The 18,439-nt window shown below is 39.9% G+C and overlaps 1 protein-coding gene across 16 annotated transcripts in view; it reads right to left on the minus strand.

Annotated features, from left to right (window-relative positions):
- Nucleotides 1–18,439, minus strand: part of MAGI1 (membrane associated guanylate kinase, WW and PDZ domain containing 1) — a 643,929-nt gene that overhangs the window by 7,422 nt on the left and 618,068 nt on the right. For 7 of the 16 annotated variants that reach the window (XM_040246600.1, XM_040246595.1, XM_040246591.1 and 4 more), the window contains 6 exons: nucleotides 16,319–16,612; nucleotides 13,106–13,309; nucleotides 4,619–4,712; nucleotides 4,409–4,469; nucleotides 3,297–3,440; nucleotides 209–347 (listed from right to left, as the gene is read on the minus strand). In XM_040246600.1, coding sequence (XP_040102534.1) covers nucleotides 209–347; nucleotides 3,297–3,440; nucleotides 4,409–4,469; nucleotides 4,619–4,712; nucleotides 13,106–13,309; nucleotides 16,319–16,612 — 936 coding nt within the window. The remainder of the gene's footprint in view (nucleotides 1–208; nucleotides 348–3,296; nucleotides 3,441–4,408; nucleotides 4,470–4,618; nucleotides 4,713–13,105; nucleotides 13,310–16,318; nucleotides 16,613–18,439) is intronic. The other 9 variants (XM_040246596.1, XM_040246598.1, XM_040246603.1 and 6 more) reach the window with 2 other exon arrangements.

An 18,439-nucleotide genomic window follows, 5' to 3' on the forward strand; every position in this document is an offset into this window, starting at 1 on the left:
TTAGACCATGCCCCAGTCCACGTGAGCAAGCAAAAGGATGAAATGTGCAGAGATTTCAGAACAAGCGAGGCAAATAATCACATGGTGCGAGAGGCTGGTAAGACACTGGTGAATAGGGGAAACAAAAAGACTTTCCTGCTGCAGTTCTGGAGACAAATTCATGGAGTCATGCCAGGGAAGGAAGGAATGTTTTCATAGTTTGACCCACCATATTCTGGGACCGAGCCGTCTCCCCGCTTCAGAAACAGACGCACTCTGCGGCCACCATTCTTAATCAGTTCTATAGCCCGAGAATGCTTCATGTTTTTGGTGGTCTCACCATTGATCTCTAAAATTTCATCACCAACCTGCCAGAAAGAGAGAGCCAAGTGAGAAGATCACCAAAGGGTTTCATCAGCCATGGAGGTGCTTCATGATTTCAAATTCTTCCACTTATTGACTGACCAACTACTCATTGAACATGTTCCAGAAAAATCTTCTATTACTTTTGAGACAGAAATGGAAAAAAAAAAAAGAAAAAGAAAAAAAAAAACACCACACATAAACTCTCTGTCCTCAAGGAGATGACATTCTAATATGGGAAATACAATAGGCAACTTTAAAAAAATACATGGTATGCTAGATCATGTAAGTGATAAGGTAAAAAAATAAAGCAGAGGGAAATATAAATTGCTGAAGGAAGAGGATGTGGTCGACAGCTTCTAGAATGATCCTTGCCAATGATCCCCAATGATCCTTGCCTACTTGAATTCATATCCTATTCCTTTCCTTTGGATGTGAGCTGGAATGAATGACTTGCTTTTCACAAATAGAACATGGTAAATGTGATGAGAGGTCAACGATAAGGTTACAAAATAATTTTGGCTTTGGCCTTACTGGCCCTCATTTGTCGTCTCACTTGTCTATTGTGATGCATGCTGTGAGATGCCCTACAGAGCCTACGGTACGGAAATGAGAGAGGGCTCGGGCCAACAGCCCAAGCTACACTGATCCTGACAACAACCATGAAGCTTTAGAGGCAAATCCTTCCCTAGAGGAGCCTTCAGATGAGACCACACTCCTGGATGATACACTGACTGCGAATACGTTGGAGGTAAAGGAGTGAACAGGCCAGGCCAGATACTTCCTCTCGAGAAGCACATATTCCAGAAGGCAGAAGAGAAAAAGATGGGTGCTGGACTTTGAAGCACTGAATTTGAGTCCTATCACTTGTTAGCTAAGTGATCTTGGCAAAGTCCTCTACTTTTTTGCAGTTCATTTCCTCATCTGAGTAAGGGGAGGATAACAGCTCATGCCTACCATGTTGAGGTCCAATTAAATGTTACAGTATGTCATGTGAACTATATAACATGATACAAAATATCATAATAATGGTGTTTCCTTCAATCAGAAACTTTTTTAAATGAGTAAAGGGAAAAGCAAAATCCATGTGTTTGAAATAAAGAACAAAAAGACTATATACCACTGTATATGCACAAACTATGCATGTGTATGTACAGAAGAAGGATATATAAGAGACTGGTACAGTTTGACCTTGGAAATTATATTCTTACCATGAATCATTTTTTTTAATCTAATTCTAAAAAATCACATTCCTGGTCTACTTTCTCAATTTAAAAAAAAAAAAGCTCATTAAAAAATTCAGTCTTCAGAAATATAAACTTCAAGATTCTGTCTTAAGTTACAAGTATTAAATTCCTCATCTTTGGGCACTTTCCCCCCTTTCTGCTCAGGACTAATTTTATTCACTTTTTTCCTTTCCTGATCTGACTCTCGATTTCTTTTAATTCCTTTCAAACTGCTCCCTATGTATGTCTCAATCTATGCCCCCTAGATATAATGAGCAAATGATTTTTTTTTAATCATCTGATCTGCCCAGAAGAGCAACATATTCATATGTGGTAAGAGATATTAGATATCAAAATAGAACACCGTGGTTTTTTGGGCATGTGTATGTTTAAAATTTGCATTACTGAGTACTACCAAATGATCTTGAATATTCATGCTATGGTGTCCTTGGCCCACTGTTAAGAAAGACAGTTACTCATTCCTGAGGCCAGGGAAAGGTGGCAGTGAGTAGTGAGAGACTGAATGCAGCTCACCACCCAGAACCTACAGAACCACATGGCTTCCTGCTCTCAAAGCATGCTGGGATACCCAGGAATTCCAGGGAAGTAAGGCTGGAAGAAGCACAAGCTGGAATCAAGATTGCCAGGAGAAATATCAATAACCTCAGATATGCAGATGACACCACCCTTATGGCAGAAAGTGAAGAAGAACTAAAGAGCCTCTTGATGAAAGTGAAAGAGGAGAGTGAGAAAGCTGGCTTAAAGCTCACCATTCAGAAAACGAAGATCATGGCATCTGGTCCCATCACTTCATGGGAAATAGATGGGGAAACAGTGAAATCAGTGGCTGACTTTATGTTTTGGGCTCCAAAATCACTGCAGATGGTGACTGCAGCCATGAAATTAAAAGATGCTTACTCCTTGGAAGGAAAGTTATGACCAACCTAGATAGCATATTCAAAAGCAGAGACATTACTTCGCCAACAAAGGTCCGTCTAGTCAAGGCTATGGTTTTCCCAGTGGTCATGTATGGATGTGAGAGTTGGACTGTGAAGAAAGCTGAGCGCTGAAGAATTGGTGCTTTTGAACTGTGGTGTTGTAGAAGACTCTTGAGAGTCCCTTGGACTGCAAGGAGATCCAACCAGTCCATTCTAAAGGAGACCAGTCCTGGGTGTTCACCGGAAGGACTGACGCTAAAGCTGAAACTCTAGTACTTTGGCCACCTGATGTGAAGAGTTGACTCATTGGAAAAGACTCTGATGTTGGGAGGGATTGGGGGCAGGGAGAGAAGGGGATAACAGAGGATGTGATGGCTGGATGGCATCAGCGATTCGATGGACATGAGTCTGAGTGAACTCCGGGAGTTGGTGATGGACAGGGAGGCCTGGCGTGTTGCAATTCATGCGGTCACAAAGAGTCAGACACGACTGAGTGACTGAACTGAACTGAATACGAGATTAAATATAAGAAATGGAAAATGGGATTGGGATTTGGAAATGGGATTCAGACAATATTCGCTTTAGTAAGTTCATGGGTGATTTTAATCCTTTATTCAATGCCAGAGTTGCAAGAGCTCACCTAATTCTGATAGATACATCTAAGCTTGAGGGAGAGATGAAAAGCTGTAGAAACATGTAATTCTCATGAGCGTGCAGGCTCTAATCATAAGATGTCAAGAAGTCATTGCAGATGACTTATTTACATCCATCCCAGATGCTTCTCCCTTACCTTCATCTTCCCACACCTTTCTGCAGGACCATCTTCTGCTAAGCGCAGAACGTAGAGGTCCATGTTATACTCCCGACCGCCTCGAAGACTGAAACCAAATCCCTTGGCTCCTCTTTCCAGCTCCACAGTGTAAAAATCTTGCTCCTATTCAAAAAAATTAAACGCAGTTATTCTGGGAGGACTTAAATTGACACACATTTCTCTCTCTCTTCCCACACACTCTCCATTATGGCTTATTTGACCCAAAGGCACAATTTATATCCCCTTCTTGGTGGTTTCTAATTGTTTATTAATATCAATTAACCTTAGGAGTTTGGAGATCCAGAATGTGAAAACATTCATGAATGTGCATACAGATTGCATACCAACACGCATATATTAAAATTTAATCAGTGAGGCTGTGACTTGCATTTGTGACAGGAAAAATGCTTCATTAAATAATACCATCCTGCACATTGCTGGTGTTTTAGTCTCTCTGCCCAAGGCCCTAAAATATCTCATCATTTGGATAGCAACGACAAGCTCCACACATCTTGACAGTGGTTCCTATGCTGGTTAAGGAGAATTGGGAAAAGATTAGGAAAGGCGTTGAGAAGGCCAGTGAGGGGGAGGAAAAACAGAAAAAACTACCTAACTCTGTATCACCCAATGTCTCCCAAATCTGCTTCACCTATTATCACTTGTACACGCTCCCATTACCACCTTGTGGGACAGGTAGGTAGCTTTAGGAGCCTCACCTGAAATTCACAAGTCTGAGTAACAGCTTTTCTTGACATAAATGCCTTTACGAATACCATGACCAGCTATCTCCTGTTTTGCTCTTTCTCTGATCACCTATTATTGAGATAATTGGTAGCATTTTATTTTGTTTGGTCCTCCTCGCCCCCTGCCTCCAGAAAAAGGATGTCTAGGAATATTTGTCAAAGGTAGTAAAATAATGTTATTTTGATAACCCAATGTGAGTTCGTGTCTAAACTTAGTATATATTTAGTACATAACAGGTTATTTATGTTAATTGTGAGTACCTGATAAGATACCTGGTAAAAAGAGCTTCAGAAAATTGGAAGGAAATGCACAAATCCAGCAAGGCAAAAAAGAGACATCGTCCTCACCTGTGTTGCCTGGGGTGCTTTGAATTCAAACTGAGAGTCTGGCTTTGGTTTGGTGGTATTCCTGCCAAAGCAAGAGAAAAACAAAAAACAAAAAAACATAAGAGCAACCCATGGAGAGCCTGAGAAAGAATCAAAGAGAAGTATCATCACACCACCAGGAATTACTTTTTTCCCCTGAAAGTAACAAAAGAAGCCAAAGTCGTGTCTGACCTGGTCTCCTGGGCTCCTTGCTGTGAAGGGGTGTGTGTGGTGGTGATGGTGGCTATCTTCTCTGCATTGGTCAGCAGAGTGGCATTCGAAGACTCTGCAGGGTAAGACAGAGCATCATGAAATGAAGGCCCTGGAGAAGACATCATCAAAGTAGGTGGCAGAAGCCCCACACCCGAATGGCTTCTGAATTCTCTGTCACCATTTCAAAATGTTCTGACCTGAATTTCTAAGCAAGAGCGTAAAGAACCATTCTCAGATCTTCTATGATGTGAGCTATGTGCACCCCCATGACACTCCTCCAACCAGGGATCTCGACAAATGAAATAGAGTTTGCCCAAGAAAATGGTACTTTAAAAATCATAGCCAAGGTAGGTGCCTTTCACTCTTCCCCCATCACTTGAAAAGGGCAGTCCCATCAAATCACTGCAAAATTATTTCCCAGACTTTTACAGGCTAATAATAAATGTCTCTGCTAATGTCCCTGCAATTTATCGGTGATCTTTAGTGAGTCTGCTTGATTTTCTCATGTGAATCGTCAGTGTTCTAACTTCTTGCTACTATAAATACACATACAGAGAACATCTACTTTCTTCCCCAAAGCTTTTAATGAAATACAACTAAAACTGTGGAATTCTTGCGAGATCTTGCCTAGTATCACTCATGAAGAGTTATTTTTAAAACTTGCATTAGTCAGAGCCAGTATGTAAATCTAAGTTGTACAAATCAGGAAGCCACCCTAATGTAACAAATATGATTATATTCTTATGTAAATTGACTTTCTTCTTCACTAAACACATTCATAAACAACTTCATTAATCTCTGGGAGCTTGGAAACCTAGGATTTGGAAACACTCATGAACATGCCTACAGACTGCTAACCAACATGCATATATAAAAAGATATTAAAATAATTTACATAGTATCAGTCTTATGTTCTTTTACTAATTATTTCTCCATTAAGATCAAGGCAGATAGTAAACAATGATGAGTAAGCTGCACTATTTGAATTTATTTTTAGATTGACAGTTTGGAACCTGCCACACATTTTCTAATCAAGAAAATGCTAAATGTGGGGGTGAAGTTCTTAGATTAGCCTGTAAATTACCCCTTTACTTCACAGTACCATGAAGTCTAGACGTTTCTAGGAGTTCTAAGGTTTGCAGTAGGCACTCCATAGTTTGTGGAATACATGTATCTACCCATCACGTATAACGGAGTTTCTATGGATATCTCACTAATCCCACTTATTTGTGCTCTATCTTCCATTGTACTTTGCTAAAAACGCGCTACTCAGCTTAGGTCTGACTTTCCGTTATTCTACTTTCATTACAAATAGCTGTTAAAAGCAAAGGACTGGAGATCAGACCCGGCTTCAAATATCTTTGTCCTTGACTCACTATCTGTAGGTCTTCTTCTCCTTGAAAGGGATGGGACAATAATCATCCCTTTTCTTGGATTAAAGTGTATGAAATCTTTAGCACTGTATCTGACATACTCAACATACACTGACTCCAGCCAGTGCCCTTGCTACTATTTCTATTTTGTATTTATTACTGTGGAAATGTGTTTAAGTTTTTTAAACTCTCTGCAAAATGAGACAGTTTAAATATGATTTTAACAGCTTCTATTCCAGCCCTAAACCTCATGATCTAGATAATGGTGGTACACGATTAGTAAGAAAATGGTAACTCAATCAGGTGAACGAAAACTGTGAATCTAGTTTATGCTTCAGAACGACATCTCCCCTAGAACCTGTTTTACCAAATGCTGCACCAGAATCTGAGGGAACAGTAATCTGTGGTCAAGTAAGGGTGAAGAACAGTGGATGAAACAGAAACGTTTTTGTGTGTCTGTGTTTTGTTTTCCCTATGGACCCTTAATTATGCCAGTATACCTTGGGACCCTCCAAGAGTGGGGCGTGGTGCTTCTGAAGCTTATCGGGTGTATTGGTTAGAAGGTCAGAGCCTAGACTCAGACTACCTGGCTTTGTAACCCAAACTTCGCAATTTACTAGCTGGGACTTGAAGGAAAGTCACTTAGACTTTCTATGCTTGAGTTTCCTCATCTATACATGAAGAATAACAGAAGTATCTAAGAACACTGATGCAAAGACTACCTGGGAGGAAAAGTGTTTGGGCTTGTGCCTGGCACGTAAAAACTGCTCAAAAATTGAAGACCATCTTTTTTATGGGTGGCATGTACTTATTACCATTATCACAATATTAACAGCATAATATTAGTCTGTTTTTATGACTGCAGTTAACTGGCACAACCAAGGTAAATCTAAGTGGTATTTCATAAAGTCTACCCGCTGTGCCCCTACAAAGGACTAGTAGACTGCAAAGCCTGTCAATGTGACTTGCTAGAAGTTTCATAAACATGTACTGGTCCTTTAAAAAAACTTCATATTATGTACTATAATTAACTTTATGGAGACTCTCTGGGAAATCACAAGATTGCTTGGGCCATGGGGAAATCACCATCAGGATACCAAAAAGAAAGTTTCCTTGTAATTAGAGTGATTATAATTACTGAATTGTGCAGAGGTTCCCCTTTAGAATTCTTGGGTGTTTTTGGTAGCCAGAGTTTTCTAGGCAGATCAGATCCTATTCTCAAGCCTTTTTAGTACTTCCGCCATTTTCAAGGTTTGATGAGATGTAACAGATAACCACTCAACATACATATAAGTAGAATTCTTTTATTTATTTTCCTCCTATCATTCCTTTGCTATTTTCAAATATTTATATGCAAATCTGTTCTGAGTTGAAGCTTAACGTTAAGCATTTCAGAAATTAACATTTGGTATGCAAGTGCCTATTTGAGCGAGCCCACTGAATTTTTTCTCCTTTTGTTTGTTCTTCTTCATCTCTGAACCACCACCATATTCCAATTATTTCCAATGTGCCACACACCGTGTAAGGTTCATCCCCACATGCACTGTTTCATTTCATCCTCATAACTCAAAGAAATAGGTGCAATTAATTATGCCCATTTTAAAGCTGAAGACATTGAGGCTTACAAAAAGTAGGCAAAATGTCCAAGGTCATCCAGAGAGCAAGTGGAGGCACTGGCAATTAAACCCAGGGCCTGCCTGACAGTTAATTTTTAGTTTCACTCTGTTTACAAGGGAATTATTCATGGGTCAAGGAAACTGGATCTGATTGGTACATTTCCTTCTTGACAAGCAAGTACTTTTACCTTCCTGTATAAATACCACCAACTTCACTAAGTACTATCATAGATTAATTAAAATACAAAACACTCTGGTTTTGACTTCTAGATTTCCTGGGTCATTTTCAAGCACTATAACTTTCAGCATACCCTCAATTTCCAGGATGCTTTTTAAGAGATCTATAATGTTATATATTTTTAAATGAGCTTTTAAGTCTTCATTTAGAATCAAACCAAGACAGTGTGTGCTGAAATCTCTCCAGCTTTTAAAACTATGGAGTTGAAGCCCATCCTCACAAATTTCTATCTCTAGTCCAAAGTAAAATGTCCCCCATATAAAAGAATAAACACAAAAGACGGGTCTGATATAATAGCAACCTAGCAACAGTTTTAAAAAGGACTGTCAATGTATTTGACTTGTGGAACTCTTAAGGCAGATGGACAGGTTGACTGTTTTCATGATAAATTCCAGAAGTGCCCTTTGTGCTTTCTTAAACAGTGTTTATACCTGCTTTAGCTCTCCTGGAGGAATGAAAATGGATATTACTACCCTTCCCACAGCAATCATGTATCAAGAGGAGCATATCCTAGCTCTCAAGAAACCTTCACGGTGCTGTGCTAAATCAGGGCACTAACTTCTGAAAGGAACTTCTCTCTTGGGTTTCAACTTATCTCTGTGACAAGTGATTACCATTCTAACCTTGCTCCCATGTTAATATCCTTAGCTGCCCTTACAGAACCACATTACAAGGCCAAGCAAATAGACAACGGATACAAACATTCCAATCATAAATATTTTAATGCATAAACACATATGTAATAAATACCTGAAGGAAGCATTTGAAAATTTAAATCCCATAAATATTTGAAAAGTTTGGGGAGATTTTTAAAATGTGTATGGTAGAAACTCTGTTCTTCTTGCCTGAGTATATCCTAGCTGTCATATCTAAAGAGCTTTCTATTAAGATAATTAAACTCTTTTAGACCTTTGCCAAGGAAATGGCATTACCTGTGTCACCAAACCTTACTTACTATACAAGTAAATACTTTAGGTCAGAGAGATGTGAAGTACAAAAATAGATACATAAATATGTATAACTGAATCACTTTGTTGTGCACCAGAAACTAACACAGCGTTGTTAATCAACTATACTCCAATAAAAAGAAAAATAAATAAATAAATAAAAAGACTTCAGGGAAAAGAGACTATATTTAAATAATGTCTTTTATTTTTATTATTTATTTATTTAGGGTGCACCATGGGGCAAGCAGGATCTTAGTTTCCCAACCAGGGATCGAACCCACACCCCATGCAGGGGAAGCATGGATACTTAACCACTGGACCTCCAAGTAAGTCCCTAAATAATGTATTTTTAAGTTCATAAATATTTTCATTAGTTTGAACTTGATTCAATCTGATGATTCCATGAGAGCCTGGCTCAGTCAGGATCTGCCCTGTCTGAATAGTCTCACTCACACCCAGACTTCACAGGGTATTTCTATACACTCCAGTAATAGGAGGCATGTGTGCTCTGACTTGTCAGAATTCAAGTTCAAATTTAGTATGTAAGCCAGGCTATGGGCCTTTCTGTGTTGCCACCATAAATTTCTTATCCAGCTGTCCACCACTCACAGGAGAAGAGGCTCTGCCCTCACTCCACCTCCCAGCCTCTTCCCAAAGGTCGTAAAAGCCTAGGATGGTGAGAACTCCCCTGAACACGCCTGTCTGAGAACTGTAAACACAACAGTGCCCAAATCAAGGGGGGTCATGTATCAAAGCGTTTGTTGGAGGGGGCTAGCAGAGACAGAACAGTGAGAAGGGAATGGGAGAAAGAGTGAGGAGAGAAGTGAAGCTGGAGAATCGGGTGAGCATGCTGCTTCCCTGGAATCCAGCTGATCATGATCCCATGCTTCCACTGCAGGAGGTGTGGGGTCAGGTTCCTGGGTGGGGAAGAATTATGAACCCATATGCCACAAGGCACAGCCAATGGATAGGGAGTAAGTTCCCAGCATGGCCCAATCAAGGGTGTGTTGTCCTTTTTTTTTTTTTAATTTGATCATTTTTTTAGTTAGAAAACTAAAACAGTTTGTAGTAAGAAATTTTAAAAAATGGTTATGATGCCTTATAGAAGGAAAAAAAAACATATATATATATATATAAGTCACTTGGGGACTAATGCCAGGTATGGTTTAAAGGAATAAACCATTAATATTAATATTTTGGTTGTGAATTTCATTTAGGGACATTCTCAGTCATTAAATATATGTGATCTCTCCTTAATTCATGACTCCATTAATAGTAAATGGGTTATTCTTAGAGGCATCTTTGAATACACATTTTGCAAATATTTATCCTGAATTGAAATATGACTGACATGACCGGATAAAATCAGAAAACACAAGTATTCAATGACAGTGTGAAAATGACGACTTCAGTTCAATCCTTGTCTGATAAAAATAACCCCTGAGAAATGTTAAAATTGCTCAACCACGTTGTGATATTATTTCAAGACTACCTCGCTTTTTAAGTTCCCCTTTGAGGAACTGTGCAAAGAAAGGATGAATTAGTCTTCAACTCCATAATGAACAAGTAACTAGCCCAGAAACTAATATAAAGTGTTTAGCCTCATCTCCTCCAAGTTTGGTCAGCTTATCTCTTTCTGTCTGGCTCATAAGAGTGCCTCTTCCTGAAGTGGCTCCTTGTGTTTCTGAGAACAGTACCTTGAACAAGATGGATTTCTAAGAGTTCCTGAGCCACTCTGATGAAGGACTTCAGTTTTTTTATGAAGATCACTCAACAAAATGTCTCTGGGCGAGTCCATTGAACACTAGAGTGAGAGACTGAAGGAGACCAGAACTTCCTGACACGGAGAGAATGCCTCCTTGTACCTTACAATCTACCATGTCCAGCACACTTTTATGGAGAGGAACTGGATCCAGCATGGCTTTCTCTTCATCAGATTGCAAAGGTCACTCTTTGTTCTATAGGTTTTTGCAAAATCCTCATGGATTACTTCAGCATCTGTCCAGAAATCTAACCCCCTGGCTTCATTCTAACTTCCAAGATGGCAATTTTTGGCCCCACTTTAAAGATGAGTATTAGAAATCCACCCTCTGCCAGACTTGATTCCCTTTACCTGCACAAAGATGAGTATTAGAAATCCACTCTCTGTCAGACTTGATTCCCTTTACCTGTACTTTGAAAATGACAAAGTAATTGGTAAAGACTTTTATTTCATGGTGGTGAATTCATGAAATATCTTGTGATGAAATCACATCCTCAGCAGCACATCAAGCTTTAACTACACTGTATCAACATTTACTTTCTTCTCACCAAGATGGCCCGTGATAGCTCTGTTCAAATTTTACAGTTTTGAAGGACTGTGGTTTTAAAAAACATCTTTTTATTGACAAATGTTATTGGATAATCTATCTTGCTTTCCATTTCTTGGTGTTCAGGTTCTCAAAAAATACTTTCCCTTGCCCAATATTAATTTAAGTCAGCAAGTATGTGCACAGGAGTATAAGTTGCTTCTGCATATTTATCTTTCCTGATTGTGAATTCCTTTCTAAGCTCTTCCCTCAAGGAGCTCTTTCTTTCCTTCCTTCCTTTTTGGAAATTTTTCACTCCCACAGACTAACCAACATAGGCTCAGCAAGTTATATCCTATGTTCATTTCTTTTGAATTAATTTTCTGAAATCTCACTACAGCATGGAGATGAATGTATCTAAATCCATATACTGCATTAGGCTCTCTCCACCATTTGTCACCAAATTTTCCTAGCTTCCTTCATCCTTTCCATTAGGAACCTACGTTATATCATCTTGTGACCACTTTCCTAAATTGTAATAGCTTTCCAGAGTGGTGATTTGGTAGAATGGACTCTAGACCAGATGGTAAATTACTAACCATGCATTTGAGGCAGGCTGAAATAGACCATCATTCAAGGAGCTATTTTTTCCCCTCCACATTTGGCAGGGGGTATTTCTGGTACAGAGAAATATCCCTGTTCTTAGAATGAACAATTTTCAAATATTTATTGTTTGGTTTTAGACTTACATCTTCTGAAATGTACCGCCTATAGTAGTCAAATTTTAAACTAACATGGCTCACTTTCTAGCAATTAGTAGATAAAAATGTTGATTTGGTGAATTACTTTCAGATAAAACTTCTGATTTTCTTATTTTACAGGTCAGTGGCATAGAATTTTATCACACTATAACCATAAACCACAGTTGTCTCTTGAAAAATAACCACTGACTTTTGGAATATATTTTATTTTATAAATATATAGTAAGAATGAAAAACAAAAGACACTGAAACATTCTGGGAAAAATATCACTTTTTTCCCAAGGGCAAAATCTGCTTAGAAGGAAGTCATTATACAGGACTTAATTCTCTGAGGGTTCTTAGAGACATTAGTGTATCAACTCCATTTTCATTAAATAATAATAAAATAAGTAAATATAATGTAATATAATATAATAAGTATTATATACTATAATAATACAGTATGTAAGAATAATAAAGTAAGTACTGATATTTTTTGCTAGAAAACTTTTGGTAGTGGGGGCTGTTCTGTGTACTGTAGGATGTTTAGAAGTGTCCTTGGTCTCTACCCACACAATGCCAAATGTCCCTCAAGGGGCAGAATCACCACTGTTATAAAAGAACCAAAGATCTGAATTGAACCAATCAAACAAATAAATAAGAACAGGCCTAGTTTAATGGAAGCCTGTCAAAATATTAAAAATACTGAGATTTTATTCTTTCTTCATCCACATGCAAAAGTAGAGACAAATCATATAGCACAAATTCTAATAACCTCCTATTAAACAAAAAACATGGATACATTCACTTACTCTGATCGAAAAAAAAAAAAACAAAACCAGCATTGGCTCTCCACTGTCCTTACATAGGTTTTATGATATCATCATACTATATACTCAGATTTTACACTCCTGTTTTTTTAAAAAATCATTACTAGTTTCCAGGTAGAACATCAGTCAAGTTTTACCACCTGTATTCAAACTATTCTGTTTTTTTAAAGACAAGGGCACCACAGCCAAAATAAATTGGAGAGAGTTAAAAATTTTCTGATATGTTTATCTCTGGCAAGACAGGGTCCCTGGGCAAGACGATGAAGTCAAGAAGGTGAGGTAAGATTTCATAACAGTGGCTCATGAGTGCTTGATGGGTATTCTCAGAGAGGGTCAGAAAGAACTGTCTCTAAGTCAACACTATTCAATTACCTGAACACCAAAGACAGAGTGAGACCGGAGAGACAGAGACGCACACGAGAGGTATACTTTACCATCCCCAGGGATGATGCGGAGGGTGACTGTGTTGCCCGCTTCCTTGATGAGGTTGACAATGTCAGAGTGGGATTTGTTGGTGATGGAACATCCATTTACTGCCAAGATCCGGTCTCCCACTTTCAGCTTGCCGCAGCGGTCAGCAGGGCTCCCCTCAATAATCCGACCTATTTTGTGAGGCATGGCCACACATGCATTGCCTGCTTTGATAGTCAGTTTTAATTTTTTTTTTTTAACGTTACATGGGAATAGAGTGAAGGGAGGAGAAAAAGGGTTGAAAAGGGAAAGAGAAGGTTAAGTGTTAATTAATTAAAGCATTAAGCAAATGTTATTAAAGGAGAACTCTGTGCCGAGGGTCAAAACATTGGCAAAGTTTCGGGCGTCTGGGTAAGAAGTTACAGCCCTAAATCATAGTTCATTGCTGCAGTCCTTTCCCGATTTAAAATGAGGGGGACACCCCAGCTTTCCTCTTTCTATCAGTGGCAAAATTTGGGATCTTTAGCAATTTCCAAAGATTCTCAAGAGCCCCCAAAGTAACTTGCTGTGGGCTTATTTGGGGACTTCAAACATGAAACCCAGAGCTGGGATGGAAGCTTTTGCACATTCTGTGTTCATGTCACTTCATTTTTGCCAGATGTTGCTTAAGCTTCTGCCAATGTTTTGTTCTTTCTCCATTTAGAAAACACAATCACTGGGTGTCTAGTGAGGTCAGAGAGTCCGCTAGTGCCAAAAATCCAATCTGAAAACACCTAATAGACAAACACTTAGACTTTCTGCCTGCTATCCAGCATGATGAAAGCTTTAGCAAAGGGGCATAATTACGAGATGAGCCAAGAAAGCACCCAACCTTGACACGCATTTTTCCTTTTATGACCTTTGCTCAATCAGCTGCTCTCGTGGGCTTTCAGAGAAGGGCCCAAATGGCTCATTAGCTCTGAAATCCTCCTTCTTCCTCATAGAAATCCCCTCAAAGCCATAAGAAAATCTAGTACATACTCAGACGGAGGACAGTGATCTGAAGCTAGGTTCAAATCATTCCTCAACTCTTTTTCTTTCATCATTTCCTTTGTCCTCCTCAGTTACTACACAGCTCTGACAGGAAAAATCAGGAAAAGTGCATTTGAAGAAGAAAGTTTATTTTGTGCTTTGAGGCACTTCATGTCACAACCACGAGTGACTGGTAACTTTTAGAAGAGAGGTGGAAAATAGGCTTTGTGGCCTGATCTAGGGTTTCCAGATACTTGCATACTGAGTTGTAAACTTTGTTGGGCATGTCCACTGATTTTAAGAGTTTGTCTTTCTGTAAAGATAGTTACGTAGTTGAGCCATCTTTGGGAAAGGGTGACAAAATTAACATGGGAAACCCTGAAAGAGAAGGCTCTTCCATCCTAATTCAGAGTATAAGGATAAAATGTATGGGAAATGAGCTGCAATTGCTTTGAATTTCAGCATATTTGCCTAAGTCTGTATCACTGGATGTTAAGGTTAAGGTTAAAGAATTTTTCAAAAGAGAGTTAAACAGTCTTCTGGAAAGCAACACGCAGGTGTGGTGGAAAGCCTCCATATTCAAATTCAAGGTATTGATTAAGTTTAGCCCATCTCCAAGGACAAGTCCATGGAAAAGGTATCATGCGGGTGGGAGGAAAGTCTGTGTGGCTCAGAAGAGAGGTCACATGCAAGGTATTAAGGAAAATTTAATTTGCTCATTGTAAAAGTTGGAGGAAAACAATCAAAGACCAAATTGTGAGTGAAGACATTCGATATTTGTTAAACAACACAAAACTTCCCACCAGACATATCCGTTGTTTCATTCTAGAAGGAGAAACTGAGAACTCAAATTCTGAGAATGTCACTGGGTGCACAGGGACAAACTGCAGATCTGAAGAAAATAACTTGAGATGTCTTTGTCCCCTCTGCTTTTCTTTTTAAATTGGACGGAAAAGTCTTCAACACTAATGGAGAAAACAAGCTAGAAAACCACCCTGCCTTGAGGTCAAGTCACCCACCACCCACAACATGCTGTGATAATGCTATTAACAGAGCTCACAGAGGCATTGTTAGTAATGTGTGTTTGTTATTGCAGCCACACATGCACAGACCTGGCTTGACGCACTGTCCCCTGAAGTTTGCACCTTAAAGGGACATGACTTTAGCAGGAAGCAAAGTACCAAGACTAAACGGAGACAAACGGATTGCACCAGAGCAAAAATCCAACAGGATGGCGCACCTAGCTGATGTTAGCCAGCAAGCGACCTGGACCACTGGTCCTCAGACTCCTTGTGGGTAGGTCATTTGGAGACAGAGCTGAAGCATGTTTCAAAGCCTGCACAGCCCTTCCCATCTCCCATCATATTCCATATTAACTAACAAATGTGCTTGGGGACAACAACAAATGACATTTTATTTAATGAAGAAGGTGGATCAGTTTTGGAGTATATACTTATGAGCCATTCTAATAGAAAGACTCATGATTCCTCGTTCCTAGAATCACCTGGCTTCCTGTTTGTCTCAGCCCGTATACCCTGCAGGTGACAGCTGTGTTTCTCCACTCTCTGCTGAAACCCTCAACATCTGGATGAGACAGGACAACCACCCCTGCTAGAATTCAACGGCAGTGAAGACAAACAGCCCTGCCCTCAGATTTTAATTAGATTCTCCACCAGGCAACAGTAAACATATTATTTTAAATTAAAATTTAAAAATTTCAGATGGAGATAGGTAGAGTAGAGGAAGGACACAGATAAGATGGAAAGGGCATTGCATGTATATTTTTTACTCCTCACACCTCTATTTCCCACCCCCCCAGGCATTTATTTCTAAAACCATATGCTTCTTTTAAAAATGCGGAGACCTTCTGAGACAACTGCTATGATTGATACCCTGCTCAGGACCTTGCCAAGGTCTCTCTATGGCACGGATTTTTCACACTTTGTCCTATCAAGGGGCTTCTTTGCAAATTTCACCCATGCATGAAGTTGTCTGCCTGTGAACGTGCCACCAGAATGGAAGCTGAAGAGTTAAAAAAAAAAAAAAAAATCCCAACCTTCAAGAGAGGAAAAGCTACCCAATAAAGTCCGTCCCCAATTAAGACTTTCATTACCTGAAGCGGAAAGCATGACAAGCATTTCTGTTAATGAGATTCTGGCTCGTCTTTTCCTCTCCAGAGAACAGTGACCCAGGAAACGCTGGGGAGCGGAAGTGACCACACTCACCGAACGTCGTGCCGGCCTCGGGCCTGCTCACCGACGACACGATGACAAAGCCGAAGCCCTCGTTCTCGCCGCGCCGGATCTCCACGTCGTAGGGCTGGACCACGGTGCTCACCACGCCGCTGCCGCCGCCGCCGCCACTGCCGATGCCACTGGTACTGCCGCTGCCTGAGCTCACCGTGTTCAGGGAGTTCTGGCTGCCCTGCGGGGTCCGCTTCTCCTCCGTCAGCGAGGCCGGCTGGTTGCTACTGTGATGCGATGAGGCTGGCGAGGGCACCTCGTTCTCAGTTTTGGGGGCTGTGCAAGAGACACACCTCTTGGTTACCCGCCTTTGCAAGAAATGTGCCCTGTCACCCCTTCCTCCTTCCCCCATCTACTCCACAACCAAACCAAGAGAGTGACAGCTATGACAGCACCTGGCCTCACGTAACTGAGACACAGGAACCGAAAACCACTCTGATAAGTATTTAGCGTTCAGGATCTGCAGACATCGATACCACGGGAGAACAAAGGGGACACCCAGAGTCTTTTACGTTTAGGGCATACTGTGTATCAGCATCTGTATTTGGACTCAAATCTGCAGCAAGACTGGCCCACTCTGAAATATCTCCTGCTTCACAGATCGAAACATGACCCCTTGACAGTATGCTAAGTGAAATAAGTCAGACAGAGAAAACAAATATTGCATGGTATCACTTACGTGTAGAATCTAAAAAATACAACCAACCAGTGGATTAACAAAAAAGAAGCAGACACACATACAGAGAACAAACTAGCAGTTATCAGAGGGCAGTATAGGGGTAGGGGAGTAAAAGGTACAAACTATTAGGTATAAAATGAGCTATAAGGATATATTCTACAATGTTGCAATATAGCCAGTATTTTATAATAACTATAAATGGGCTTCCCTGGTGGCTCAGATGGTAAAGAATCTGCCTGCAATGCAAGAGACTTGAGTTTGATCTCTGGGCTGGGAAGATCCCCTGGAGAAGGGAATGGCTACCCACTCCGGTATTCTTGCCTGGAGAATTCCATGACAGAGGAGCCTGGCAGGCTACAGTCCCTGAGGCTGCCAAGAGATGGACATGACTAAGCGACTTTCACTTCATTTCTCAAATGGAGTATAACCTTTAAAAATTGTGAATCACTGTATTATACACTTGTAACATATGTGATATTGTACAGCAGTAAGACTTCAATGATATTAACAGAAACAACCCACTGAAGGAAGCATAAGACGTGGCCCACCATCTTTGCCTCAGAGACATATTTGCATTCAAGTTGTCATTGCCCTCAAGTCACATTTCTGCTCAGCTTTGCTTCTGCTTTTTCCATCAGAGAGACTGTCAGTTGACAGCACCATTATGACGTCCCTACTGCAGGATTCCTGACACCTGTCAGAGGTATACTTCACTTTTCTTCCCAGCTTCCAGATGTCAGTGATCCACTCTGATCACACAATTGGATACATTAACCTCCCTCAGAATTCATTTTATCAAATTCCAGTCTTAATTGCTTTCTCAAGTGACAGGGTTAACCACTCCTAGATAGCCACAAAAGTAGGTGGGACCACTTATTTTTCATGCCAAAAGCAAAATATGGGTTCAGATTTTGGATAGGACTACTAAATTTATTCCCTAAAGCATCTCCTTTCACAGATTTTATTTTATGGTAGTAGAATATACAGAACCTAAAACTTATTATTGTAACCATTTTAGACGTATCCTTCAGTGGCATTAAGTACAGAAACACTGTTGTCCAACCATCCCCACCAGCTATCTCCAGAACTTTTCATCTTCTGAAACTGAAGTTTTGTATCTTCTAAACACTAATCACTTTCCCTGGCAACTAATCACTAATCACCAACCCCTGGCAGCCACTATTCTTTCTGTCTATATATTGACTATCCAGGCACCTCATGGAGGCAGAAGCATACCATTTTTGTCCTTTTGTGACTGGCTTATTTCACTGAGCCTTATGTCTCTTTAAAGATTTAATATGCCTTTTTACCCAAGAGCTTAAAAACCCCAATATTTAAAATTTTAAAAAATAAATCTGAAACAAACAAAAATCTCATTGCTCTATTCTTTTTATTTGGACCAGTGAAATAAAAAGTTTTCAACT

Source organism: Oryx dammah, unplaced genomic scaffold, assembly GCF_014754425.2.
Source record: "Oryx dammah isolate SB20612 unplaced genomic scaffold, SCBI_Odam_1.1 HiC_scaffold_9, whole genome shotgun sequence".
In the NCBI taxonomy this organism is placed as follows: Eukaryota; Metazoa; Chordata; class Mammalia; order Artiodactyla; family Bovidae; genus Oryx; species Oryx dammah.